Here is a 13,600-nt window from a genome sequence, read left to right on the forward strand (position 1 = left end):
AGTCCAGACCTTTGAATGCGCCCACTCCACCGAGTTCAATTCTTGGTCTGCCATTGTGACATGAAACAGCAGTTTCTCTGATTAAAAAATGATCCGTTTAATGAGCGGTGTGGGGATGTTGGTCGGGGGGACTTTGGTCTCTAGTGATTGGTTAGAGAAAATCAAACCTCCCTCCCCTACAGGAATCGGTTAACGCGGAGTCAATGCCAGACTGAAGATCTCAACGTGTGTGAGTGTTAACAAGTTGACAATTCTGTCTGAATCAGGCTCTTACCTATATAGAATCCTCGGTCTCCACACACAAACTTCAGGGCCACAATGAGTTCTGTTCCACAGAGAGGTTTGTTGGACTCTACAGGCTCCAGTAGCGACGCCAGACACAGCATGGAGAACAGAACAAAGATGCTCCTACAGCTCACCTGAGGATGGGGAAGCATCAGTGTTTCAATACACATCAATATTCAATATCTAATACCACTCATCTGGCTTTTCACTCTATACAACCTGAAGCATTGCTCGTTAAATATATGGTTAATCACCATCATATGAAGATACGTGGAATACATATTTGTTTCTGTATATGTGCAGGCTTCTCATATGGAAATTTGGAAAGCCTGTGCACCCACACAATATGTTTATTGGAAGAAAGATCAACCACAAACACTAGCTCCCTCCCATTTGAAGTAATCAAGCCAAGAGCACAGTAATAGGTGACACCGCTGGGCTCAATCAACCTTGATGCTTGTTTTAGTACAGCAAGTTACAAAATATAGATTTGTAACTCAACTCGGCTAGGACAACATTATGTATGATAGGAGGTAGCCTTGGAATATAACAGTCTCCCACACTCACACTGTCACTCAAACTGGTTGGTTTATCAAACTCAAAAGACATGGGCTCCATCTCTACAGTGACCTACAGTACTGCAGTGCATGGCTCCATACTTCATGCATTGAGCTGCCAGACATTGACTTTGTGTACCATTCAAAGCTGTATTGTAGAGCCTGTAAATAAGACAATGTGATTGGCATGGACTGAGGTCATATGCACATCTACATCTAACAATACTGAATAGTTATTACTCAAATTCAATACTCTGAATTCACTCTTCTACATACCAACATAAATTGTCAAAGCATGCTTCAACCTTTGACGCACTGCACTGTAAGAAATGGTATAATGATGAATCATTATTCAGATCTACGTATTAAGAGTATCACTTATGACAAAACCTGGTATTTGAGGTTAATTTGATCAATGCCTGTCTGACTTGCAAACCCAGAGGATACAAAGCAGACAATGACCCACGAGCATAAAACGGCCCCACATTCCCCAAGAGAGAAACACTTAAAGAAACAATACCCTTCTTCTCAGTCATCCTGTGAGGAATGCCTTACAGGAGCATCAAGCATTCATCCCTAACAAGTGTGCGTCCCAACACCAGATTGAGCACCTTAATACAACCATCACATCGTTTTGTAGAGCAACTAGCCTGGCATTTGTTGAATTTGCTTTAAAAAGCCCCCTCCCCCTGCCAGTTGACCACCAAACTGTACATACCCCAGGTGCACTTCCTCTCGCAGACGGCCAGCGCTGTGAGTATTCTGAGTACATCCTTTCTGTCTGCCCGTTGCTCTGGTCCTTCCCTCCAGCAGTGTCTCCAAGGCCTTGGAGCCGCTGTCTTATAGCCAGCCAGGGGGCGGGAAGAGCATGAAGAGCTGTGGTTCCCTCCCTCCGTACCCCCAGCCGCAGACGAAAGGCAGACATCCACATAATCTAGTATTCCATATCAGGTCCTGTTGTCAGTGAGGAACTTGTCCTGCTGTTCTTAAAATGGTCTGTATGGACAAGTGACTTCAAACACTACCCCATAGGCTGATTAGAGAGGTCTGATTATAGCCCCTTGGTTTAGTGTCAGTTCATGATGGCACGGAGGTCTCATTCATTAGAAAATAACATTTCAGGTGGCTTATCAATTGAGTCATGAAAAATGTGTACCCAGACCCCGTCTGTTAAGCACAATCCGTCTAGAATGGCACTTAATTGTGATTAGTAACGTAGACACAGCCTGCCCAAATAAGACATCCAAAGGGTCTGGCATTAGATGTTTACCAATGGGCCAAGGATTGGCATGTCTGGCAATTGCTCTCTACTGAATATCTTCATCACTCCTGTGGCACATACAATAGACCTCTGACCACATACATACATTCACAATATGGTAAATTTAATGACGGTAAATCTCCCAAGTTTATTTCTTCTGCTTCTTTTCCATTACAGACTAGAGGAAAGGGTAAAACATCATCTCCATCAATGCATTTCAAATGAGTAACAAGAGACAGAAGGACACTGCCCCCGTCATCGCAGCATGAGGGCAAGGAGGAAGAGAGCAGAGCAGATAGGCAGAGTTGTTGTGGAGATATGCTGCTTGTGTGGAAACAACTTGCTAGCGAAAACCAAAACAAGAACAAAGCGATGTCATTGTACAGACATTGGTCCCAGTATATTGGACATCACCACAATGGTAATAAGACAGAAGAAAATAAACATAACAAGCAAGCCATTGACCATCTGACTGCGCTTCGCAGCTACAGGTTAAAGTAATGAGAATTTGGCCTCTTGCTTCCTTGGCCTCCATGTACTGTATATAACAGGGTAAGAAATACAGTAATAACTTGTAACCTTTATTTCTCCAGGGGATATCTGTATCCTAACTTATTACAGTATGATTACAACTGTGACCATTATATCTGTAACGCCAATTGAACCGTATTAGTGTGTGAGCGTGCCGACTCGGCCTTTGAACAATCATCTCGGCAGGTTGTTGAGGGCAGCCTCGCTCTCTCGGAGCTTGGCTCTGATGCGGTCGATCGCTTCCTCCCGGGCTGACTGTTCAAAGTCAAAGGTGTGGCGCAGGCCCATGTTGGGGGTAAAGGACAACATTTGTGGAAACTCTGCCGTCCAACTCTCATCACTGTCCCGTGTGGACACATCCATAGCGCCTTCCACTTGCTCGCTGTTGGACACATCCTCAGCGCCTTCCACTTCCTCGCTGTTGGACATATCCCCAGCGCCTTCCACTTCCTCGCTGTTGGACATATCCCCAGCGCCTTCCACTTCCTCGCTGTTGGACATATCCCCAGCGCCTTCCCCTTGCTCACTGTTGTCCGCCACATTGCTTTGCTCAGTGTCCGAGGAAATCTCTTCCTCACTTCCAGTTTGGAAACAGCTTAGGTTGTTGGCTTTCTCTTGCTCAATCTGTTGTTGGGGTGAAAGTACAGACATATCACAGACATGACCTCAAATCCTGTTTTTCTTCACAATCTGATATTTTGTTTGTTTGTTTATTTGGTAGGGACAGTGTACATTAACAAATGTACCAGAATTAGCCAAGGCGGCTAGTTTTCATCTGTAGTCCCATTTAAAAAAAGGAGAAACAGGCATTGATCAAATTACACTGCATTACATATATATAAGCGACATGCCTAATAGCTTCTATACACTGTGCAATTTTCGTAATCTTATAAGTTTCTTGCAAGTCACACTGTGCAACACAAATCTGTAATCTTGGGTACGACCATGCATGTACACTGTGTGATGAGACTCTTCTGAATCATAGACTACGAGCAGCTACCCTCCACAACCCTCGCCCTCAAAAACAAAAAAAAAGTAGTGTCATCAGCGTGCAACACTGAGGTTGACCTGTGATACTGTCAATGGTGAGGATACACCATATAAACAAGGCCTCTTGCCACAACTCAGTAAGCAATATCTCTATTTGAATCCCACACTGTGGGTGTTTTTTTTGTGTGTCTAGCCTCCATGTTGTTTTCACATTTGAGGTTAGCGTGTGGTCACACTGATTAGTGCGTCATTTCATTATGTTTTTCTATTTGTTTATTAGTTGACGTAGATCGTAGCAGAATTCACACTGCGAGATGATCATCCCAGATCACAGGCTATCTTTGGTCGCAAGACCGTGACATCGGTCATTTTTGAACCTCTCCCACAGTGCGATGCAAGACCACAGTTTTGGAGTCACAACCACAGATTTGCCACGACTGGTAATCTTTCGTCTGCGACAGCTCAAAATCGCACAGTGTATAGAGGGCATGACACCAGAAGAGGGCAGGACAATGCAAAAACGAACTTCTGTTTGGGAAAATGCAACACAAAAACCTACACCACCTCTTTACATCTTAAGGCCTAAATATTATTTTCACCACAGAAAACATCATGGCAAACATTTCAATTGGCACCATTTAAGGTTTTCGGACAGCTTCTATACTCACATGATCTGCAGACTGGGTGACTCTGGTTAAGGCCACATAGATTTGTCTGGTCACACCAAATCTCTGCAGTAATGTCTTCTCCATCGCTGCATTATAATCAGGAGGAACAGGACAAGACTAAGGGAAATGAAGACGAGACATGAGAATTAACACCCACATTAAGCGCATGTGAAAACGTACATCTTCACAGGACGTGCATCGTTGCTCGTATTAATGTTGCTGTAGCTCATTCTCAAATGACAAAGCCAGCTGTAAAATAGCAGCTATACATTATCCACATTGCAATCATTAATTCTCTAAGAACCAAATGTCCTTTTCAGCATATATATTAGTGCAATTTTGGGTCGACAGTGTGAATATCATGTAGGCTACTTGGCAGACGCAATCAGTTCTACATTCACTCAGTAAGGACACTTAAAATCAAACTCATGTGTTACCAGCACATGCTTTAGCACATGCTTTAATTGCTCAGTGCGTTTTCTGGCATGAAAGAAATTGTTCGTTTCAGTTTCTGGTGTACACCGGAGGTGTTGAATTGAATGGTGAATTTTAACAGATTCAGCCCATTTATCTGCCCCTGGTGCGATGCTTTCTATAGCCTACGTGTACATAGTATTCTATTCTGTCACACACACAAGTTTGGAGTTCTTCCCTCCATCTACCAGGGGGTGTCAGTGTTGAATGGCTGTGAGGGACAGAGCCATACCTCCTGACTCTTGGCAGCCGCAGGTGGTGGAGAGACGAGATTTCTCTCTGTGGTCTGAAGAGGAGACGAAGCTGGAGAACTCAAACAGGAGTTTGACGTGCCTCTGACCGATTTGGTTGATTTGCTTTTCTTGACCGACAGATAGATTCGCCCGTGGTGGATGATGACGGCATCTTGATAGGGGCGAGGCAGTTCACCGCAGGGGATAGGGTTCATACTGCCAGGCGAATGCTGCTTTGGGTTTTCCCTGTGGGGCAGGAATTTGCCTAAGACACTAAAGGCTGTACAGCTTGAGGTGACGAAGGGCATGAGGTAGGGACCTGAGGCTGACGTCCGCTCGTGGGTCAGCAGTGAGGTCATTTTCACTTTGGCTGTGTCTTGTGTGTCGCACTTGGTTGGTGAACAATTTCTCTCTCGAATCACCACTGGCGAGATCCATGTGGCTGAGGCATGGGACCGTTCCTTCGCACTGCCACAGGGTAAGCTGGGTAGACCCATCCTTCGCAAGGTGGAGACTGGCAGTGTCCACAGGGGGATGGTTTTCACCTCCGCCTCTTCGGGGATGTAAACCTCAAAGTTGCCCAGTGTGTCTTCGCCCTGCATATTATCCATTTTACTTTAGCAACACCGAATCTAACTGTGGGATGAAGTAGAGGACATTGTTAAAAACATTACCATAAAGCTCACATCCTAGTGTCTAGACTGCATTGCTTAAATAGCTGGCTAATGTTAGCATACAAGCGTTGGCTGCTGCATGTTTAGACGCACTTCGTGGAAACGTAGCGAAGTAGACAAAGCTAAGCTATTTGCAGACCTGCAAACTCTGGAGTAGCGAAAAAGGTGACGACATACAAAACTAAAACCCTCTAGATTCACTGAAACTACCATGCATACAACGTTGATAGTCCATTCTAACGTTAACGTACAGATTAAATAGTTAGCTAGCCAAGTTATGTAAATTAGGTTATCTTAAAGTTAGCTAGCTAGACGAGTCACTGCTGCAGCGTAGACTACAAAACTAGCTAAAGTAATGTCCCAAGCACAAACATGTTCAATGTACACGTATAGCCTGGTGCGAACTGACACCAGCTGTAACCCCTAGCTAGATAACGATACGTTAGTCCAACTAGGTTAGCTCAAAAGTTTAGAAAGCCAATGTGGCTGGCTAGCTAGCTAGCCTAGATGTAACGTTACCTTAATGGACTTGACGCAGTACTTGGTACCAGGTGTATTCTTCTAAAGCTGTATTCCTCTACAATTTTGTGGTTGAAGAAAAACCACACTAGCCTTGTTGGCGTTATGCAATCCGAAACAGCTCAGCACAACAAGAGTTATCTTTCAAACATTCGTTTCTATGTGAAACGGACCCTACGACGGAAGCTTTATACGACTCTGTCCTGATAGGACGGACTAGGGACACGTGACGGGGCCCGGCTGGGCTGCTGGTGAGGAAAAGGTTGCGGAGTGTGTGGGCGGCGCATGCGCAGGTCTTCACAGATGGTTGGGTGGACCCCCGGAGTGGGAAGGCTGGTTCTGCCATCCATATCCCCCAGTTGCGTTTTCATCAAGACGATCTCATCCTTGAACTGGTGATGGCTCTGTACAGGGTGGAGAGGGTGGGGTGTAGGGTGTGGTTTATGTGGGTCCCGGCTCATGTGGGGGTGGAGGGGAATGAGGCTGTGGATGCAGCTGCTAAGGGGGCTTTTGGGCAGGAGGTGGTAGGGGTGGGGGTGGATCTGGGGGTAGCTGAGTGGAGAGGTAGGATACGGGGGGTGCTGATGGAGAGGTGGCAGGCAGAGTGGGAGGTGGAGTGGAGAGGTAGGATACGGGGGGTGCTGATGGAGAGGTGGCAGGCAGAGTGGGAGGTGGAGGCGAGAGGGAGGCATTTCCATGGGATCCAGGGGAGTGTTAGGGGGGAGAGGGGCGCCCTGGGAAGGGGTAGGAGGGAACAGGTCATGATGACCAGGCTTCGGCTTGGTCATTGTGGCCTGGCCTGGGACCTGGCCTGGATGGGTAAACATGTGGATGGTCTGTGTAGCTGTGGGGCGGTGAGGCATGTCATGTTGGAGTGCGGGAGGTACAGGAGGGAGAGGGCAGATATGTATGCTCAGGTAGTGAGGGTGGGGGAGGCAGTTGTGTCTCTGAGGGTCCTTTTGGGCCATGGGAGTCACCAGTGTGAGGTGGGGAGGGCGGTGGCAAGATTTATGTTCGCTACTGGCCTACATCTTAGGGTGGGAGGGTCTGGGAGGGGTGCAGTACAGTGTCTGGCCAGGGAAAGGCAGCAATACGCCACGTCGGCGTCTAGCCTGCCAGAAACCAAATGAAGAAGAAGAAGAAGAAGCATTACTTTATTCTCGCCTTCTTCCCAGTGAAGGTTTGTGTGACCTACGTTTCGAGTTAGCCTTTACAGGTACTGTGGTCGCCTAACAGCTCGCAGGCGGATTCAGTTCTGTATTTTCCAGTCGCAGAGCGCGGCTCTGTCCCCTGTACTGTGCTTTCTCTGTGAAGCTGCTAGTTTAGCGAGAGCTATCTAGCATTGTCGACTGTTGCTTGCTGTCGCTCGTAATGGATTGAGCGGCGCAAAATACGGCCGCCATATTGGTCCGGTACCGCTGTCACGTGACAACCGCTCTCCTCAGCAGTTTGTCAGTAAAAGTCACACCGGGAAAATGCCCGAGTTCTGTGCTTCGTTTGGCTGTGCAAACAAAAGAACACTTGACAATCGTCAAAAGGGGATAACATTTCACAGGTAACTGGCATTTTTAGAATAGACACAGTGATAAGGAAATAAATGAATGCGTAAAATAATAAATAAATAGATACATTTATTTATAATTACATTCATTTATTTATATATATTTTTAATTTATTACCTAATTACTGTATGCATTTATTTATTAATTTCAAATTGTATTTATTTCCTTATTACTGTGTGTATTCATTAATTCATTAATTTGTTTATCTATATATTTATTGTTAATTTTGACAGACTTGGTCCATAAAAGGGTGGCTAACCTTACGTCAGTGAAAGTTAGTTGGGGTGACTGCACATTGGGCTAACTCAAATCATTTTAATTTTACCTGCCAGAAGTAGCTCATGGCCATGTACTGTATCTGTCATAGGTTCCCCAAAGATACAGTGCTCAGGAAAGCTTGGACCACAGCGGTCAGAAGGAAGGAGTTCACCCCGAGTGATAGCACAGTTCTGTGCAGCTGTCATTTCAAGCCTGAGGACTTTGACAGAACTGGGCAGACTGTGCGACTCAGGGAAGGTGTCATCCCTTCAGTTTTCCCAGCATTTCCAGACCACCTGAACAAAGTGAGTGTGTTTTCAAGTCTTAATATTACAGTACAGCCTTGTGTGTATGTGTTTGTTTTTTTAAGGTAAACAGTAACGTGATTGGAAACTGGTTGGACGATGAATAAACTGATATATATGGAGCAAGTGAAGTTGAAGCTTAGCACGCACAGCAGAGTATGGATGCCAAGAGGAGACACATTGACACAGGTGTAATGAATAAAGTTCTCTTAATTAGTTCTAGCATAGGTCCTCATCTGAACTTTATTAATTACACCTGTGTCAATGTGTCTCATCTTGGCATCCATACTTGTTGCTGTAGGTGCTAAGATTCAACTTCAATTGCTCCATAGATGACATGTACCTTTTTATTATATTCTAATATTTTTTTTATACTTAATTTGAAGGAGCCCAGCAAGGTCAGGACAACAAGGACATCACAAGCTGCTGTGGCAGATGACCCTGTCCCAGAACCTCCTGAAGCGCCAAGCTCATCAAACTTGGTAAGTTACAGCATTTCTTGTCCACACTAGGGGTTGAGTTCAAGTACAAAAATCTCTAAATGTTTTGTGTTTTTTTTCCCTTACCTGTATACAATGTAAGATTTGACCACGTGGGTGGAGCTATTGCACTATAGAGACGTGCACACACTCACCACTAATCCACATAACTTTTACAGGATACTAGATGTGTTGTATAGCTCTTACCTGACAAGTTTTCTATTTCATAGGACCATCAGTATGCCCTTGACCCTGATCAACTGAAGCAAAAGCTAGTTGAGGCGCAAGCAAGAGCTGAGGAGCTACAGAGGCAGCTGAACTATGCCAAGGCTCGTGAAAAGAGATCCCAAAAAACTGTGCAGTCACTGCTAGAGGAGCTGAACCAGAAAAACATGATCTCACAGGAACTGCATTTGAAGCTTGATCTCTACTCTGGTAGGTTTTTGTCAGTTATATAGGAACATTTGGTGGAATTGCACTGTGAATATGTTAGTGTATTTCACCCTAATTTAATGTATTACTTGAAATCAAATTTCATTCTCAATTTTTTTCCTAACATTCCAGATATTCCACTTGAACTACTGAAGAAAGACCACCATGCCTACACTCCAGCACAAAAGGAGTTTGCTTTAACACTGCACCTGCATGGCCCCAAAGCATACAGCTTTTTAAGAGATAAGATGGGTATAGCACTTCCTCATCCACACACACTTCAAAGGTAAACATTTATTTTTACTCTAATATGTTTATTGAGGTTGTCATGCCCAAAGACATCCGATAAAAGCTTCCAATAATGAATTTCAAAATTGCGATTGTTGTAATTTAATAGATTACATAATTTAGTTCATTTGAAGTACATTGAAAGTTGATTGCATCATTTACAATATTTTCATTATTTAGTTTTAAAAAGTTTTAAAAATATAGCTCATGTTACATTTGATATACTGTAGTTGGAAATGCATTGTATTGACAGTAATGCCATGTGAATACTGCTCTGCATGGTACTTCATTGTCAGCATCTCATCTCCACCCAATACAAATATATCCTATACAGGTGGATGCAGTCCGTGGACAGCAAGTCGGGAATCAACACCCCCCTTCTTGACATGCTGCAACAGAAAAGACAAGAAGATCCTACAAAGTATGGGCAGGTCTGTCTGATGGTGGATGCCATGTCGAACAGAAAGCAGATCCAGTATGACTGGATCCAGTACATCCAGTAGATAGATCCAGTATGACTCCCACTCACAGAAAATGTCCGGCTTCGTGGATCTGGGGTTGGATGGGGGGAAGAGGGGAGTTGGGGGGGGGGGGGGGGGAGTAATCTCATCCTCCCCTAGTGGTAGCGTTCCTAATGCCAAGAGAATGAATGGGATTTCTCAGACTTGTCTTTTGAAAAATTATATCTTGGTCGACACCAAAAAGTTAGTAGAAGGCCTTAAACGGCAAATAATTGGAGACAAACTTTATGGATTCTGGTGATCATAGTTGATTTTCAATCACAATCCGAAAATATTTTTCTTAAATTGCATTGACTTTGACTGGAGGAATGGAGCAATTTTGAAAATTTGAAAGGCGGCGAAATACTGTTTGAAATTCTCACAGTTGGTAGATTATTCATGTATAAACACTCAAGTTTTTGTTTTGATAACTTCGCCGAAATGGTTTCGTAGTAAATATTAGAAAATCCGGTCAATGGGAGTTTACATTGAAACTGATTTTCCGTTGGAACGCAACCGCTAGGGGCGTAGGTTTTCACTCTCCCTCCCTATAGGTGATTACTTCTGCCATCGCTCAGTAGCCTGAAAGAATTCACTTCCTACAAATGACTTGTTACATGCCTACATTCCCACATTTATAGCAAACCAAATTTCATGAACCTTATAGGAACCTTATATCAGTCTCTCCACGCTTTCTTAGCCTGTAGCCAAGTTGGCCTCTCGCTGTCGCTCTGGGTTGTCGGCCTAGAGTAGAAACCCCATGAGCACAGCTGCTATTTTAGCCTCAGCCTGTGATCTAATTTAGCAAGAGAGAAAAGCTGTCGCCCGAGGAAACCCCGCAAGCACGGCTGGTGTTTTGGCTTACGAGACAATTTGGCATCTCTCAGACCATTAGCCCCTGACTGACTGTCGGTCACAGCCAGATTAGCCTTTTGAGCTGTTGCTTGGATCACCGGCCGAGAGTAGGGATCCCACCAGCACAGCTATCAGGCCGGTCTTGGGGTCTCGTTGGTGTGACCGCCTTAAAGCATGTTTTGTGCTGCGGTTGGCTAGCCACGTGTGGTCTCGAAAAGGCACGGTCTGACTGTAGCCATAGCTAGTTACATTAGCCGCTCCTTTAATTATTATATATTATTACTGGGCTCACCCTCTCCATCTGTTCTCTCTTTTTCACCTCAGAGAAACGTATGACGGACTCCAAGCCCTGTGCCTCCGGCTGCGGCGACTACCTTGCGCCATACACCCCCCATGTGCGTGGGGGGTCTAGGAATCTCCCATGCACAGGCTGCCCTAAAGGACAGCACCTTGTGTCTTGCACGGGGTTTAATCCACGGGTGCTGAAAAAGAGGCTTCTCAGGGCCTGTGCCGTGGAGAGAGAGCAGCTCCCTCCCCCCATCTCTGAGGCTGAGGAGGAGCCCCGAGGCCGCCGCCCCGGCTGGGGACCGCCCCCCTCCGATGGAACAGCTCATGCCTACAGCTGAGATGACGGATGAGGCTTGGGGCAGTACCATGGATGCACTCCTTCCCATGGATGGGCCGAGCAGGGTCAGCTCAAAACCCTATGATGACCTTGCTGACGAGGCCGGCGAGGATCTGGATGAGCACCCGGACCAGGGAGCGGAAGCCGGGCATAATCCCCCTATTTAGCCTTGCATTCCAGTAAACCCTGTCCCCTTCATATTTTGTTCATTATTATTTTCTTTTTTTGTAGTATTGTTGTATTATTGTGTTCATTTTTATATTGTACCTTTTTTTTTTCTTTTTTTTAATCTATTGTCAAAGCACTTTGAATTGCTTTTGTGTACGAAAGGTGCTATATAAATAAAAGTTGATTTGATTCACTATTCAAAGTGACTTGGAGCCTATTTGCATTTAACATAGTCAGTAGGGTACTAACCGGGCGTTCACTCAACCATCTAGGAAAGCCTCATTGGAAACCTTTTGGAAAAGGGAAGGCACTTTCAAAACTACTTGGCAGGTGATTAGATGAACCATCTATCACAGTCTATCGTGGGTAGGTCTAAATCAAATTCTTACTGAAGCCAGTTGGGCGGTAAGCTAAAACATCTTTTCCACAAAGAAAAGCCTTCAGTGCCATTCTTTAAAATAAAATAAAAAACATCCACATAGCATGATGCTGCCACCATCATGCTTCACTGTAGGTATGGTATTGGCCAGGTGATGAGCGGTGCCTGGTTTCCTCCGGACGTGGCGCTTGGCATTCAGGCGAAAGAGTTCAATCTTGGTTTCATCAGAGCAGAGAATTTTGTTTCTCATAGTCCGAGAGTCCTTTAGCTGCTTTTTGAAAAAACTCCAAGCAGGCTGTCATGTACCTTTTACTGAGTGGCTTCCATCTGGCCACTCTACCATAAACGCCTGATTGGTGGAGTGCTGCAGAGATGGTTGTCCTTCTGGAACGTTTTCCCATCTGCACAGGAATGCTGGAACTCTTTCAGTGACCTTTCTCCCTGATTGCTTAGTTTGGCCGGACTCTAGGAAGAGTCCAGGTGGTTCCAAACTTCCAAACACAAGCATGCATTGTTCTTTCACTGAGCATGTAAAGTTTATTGGGACTTTTATATTGGGAATATACAAAGTTTGAAACCCATGCCCCACAAACAGCAAAAATATAGCCAAAACGTCATTGGAAAAACTTCAGCAACCAGACAGGCCTTATTCGGCAGTCTTAACAGTTACATCAATCCAATGAGCAAACACCTGGTTTGTCATGCTCTCACCTTGAAGCGCTGAGCAATATCTCCCGAGACGAGGTTTATTTTCAGATTCTTTATCATCATAATTTTGGTTGATAACAGGAGGGGTGAATGACGGCTGACTGAACGGCACCAAAGCCGACACCAAAGTAAAAATTAATTTAAAAACGGCAACATATGCATATCATTAAGGCATTTAGGAGCATGGTGCTAGTAGCTACAATAGGATCCATTTCTGCATCCCACTGTGTGGCTAGGCTACACCGTTCACTGAACAAGTAGGCTAATATCATCTCATGCATATGTTAGGCTACTGATGCTGCTAAATGACAGGTGGAGTCCAGTCTTTAGATTTTCTTTTTTTCCTTTTTAGACATGCAGCATTCACAGCTGTGTATTTTATAGCCTACATTTTTGTAGGCTGTCAGCTATTGTAGGCCTATATTGTATTCTATCACTGACATTTTGCATTGTTCTGTCTCGCAATGCTTATGCACCAAGGCAAATTCATCGTAGGAGGAAGCCTGCTTGGTTAAATAAAAGTCTGATTTTCGACCTGGTTTTGACCTGCAGTCCAATGCACTGCCAATGCACCTGACACAACCCCACCTAAACCATTATTCTATCAAAAAGTTGGCGGAAAGTCAAGGGCACGGATGACCGGTAGGCTATTCATACTGATAAGTGACATCTGCGCACAACCCTGTAGTTGTGTGTCCTTATATGGGGTAAGTGGGGAGTTAACCTATGCCAATTCGGGTGTACGGACACGCGCATTCAATTTCTGAAACCATGGGATTCATCACCGAGAAGGCAGGTGCGAACTCATCCAGCAGTTTCAGAATTATGCTAGTACCTGATCCAACTCAT

The 13,600-nt window shown here is 44.8% G+C and overlaps 1 protein-coding gene across 1 annotated transcript; it reads right to left on the minus strand.

Annotated features, from left to right (window-relative positions):
- Positions 1-2,260: 2,260 nt before the first annotated feature.
- Positions 2,261-6,334, minus strand: LOC311307445 (uncharacterized protein). Its single transcript, XM_084436245.1, has 4 exons — positions 6,193-6,334; positions 4,999-5,635; positions 4,293-4,409; positions 2,261-3,258 (listed from the first exon to the last, which is right to left on the minus strand). Exons 2-4 carry the CDS (start codon positions 5,608-5,610, stop codon positions 2,809-2,811), a joined length of 1,179 nt encoding a protein of 392 aa, XP_084292371.1. The 5' UTR covers positions 5,611-5,635; positions 6,193-6,334; the 3' UTR covers positions 2,261-2,808.
- Positions 6,335-13,600: the final 7,266 nt, after the last annotated feature.

Source organism: Borostomias antarcticus (genome assembly GCF_949987555.1).
Source record: "Borostomias antarcticus genome assembly, chromosome: 3".
NCBI classification, from domain to species: domain Eukaryota; kingdom Metazoa; phylum Chordata; class Actinopteri; order Stomiiformes; family Stomiidae; genus Borostomias; species Borostomias antarcticus.

Coding starts and splice junctions, on each gene's coding strand:
- LOC311307445 (XM_084436245.1), bottom strand. CDS start 5,610: ATGGATAATATGCAGGGCGAAGACACACTGGGCAACTTTGAGGTTTAC. Junction 4,410..4,998: donor CGGCTGCCAAGAGTCAGGAG/GTATGGCTCTGT, acceptor CATTTCCCTTAG/TCTTGTCCTGTTCCTCCTGA. Junction 3,259..4,292: donor TCACCCAGTCTGCAGATCAT/GTGAGTATAGAA, acceptor CCCCAACAACAG/ATTGAGCAAGAGAAAGCCAA.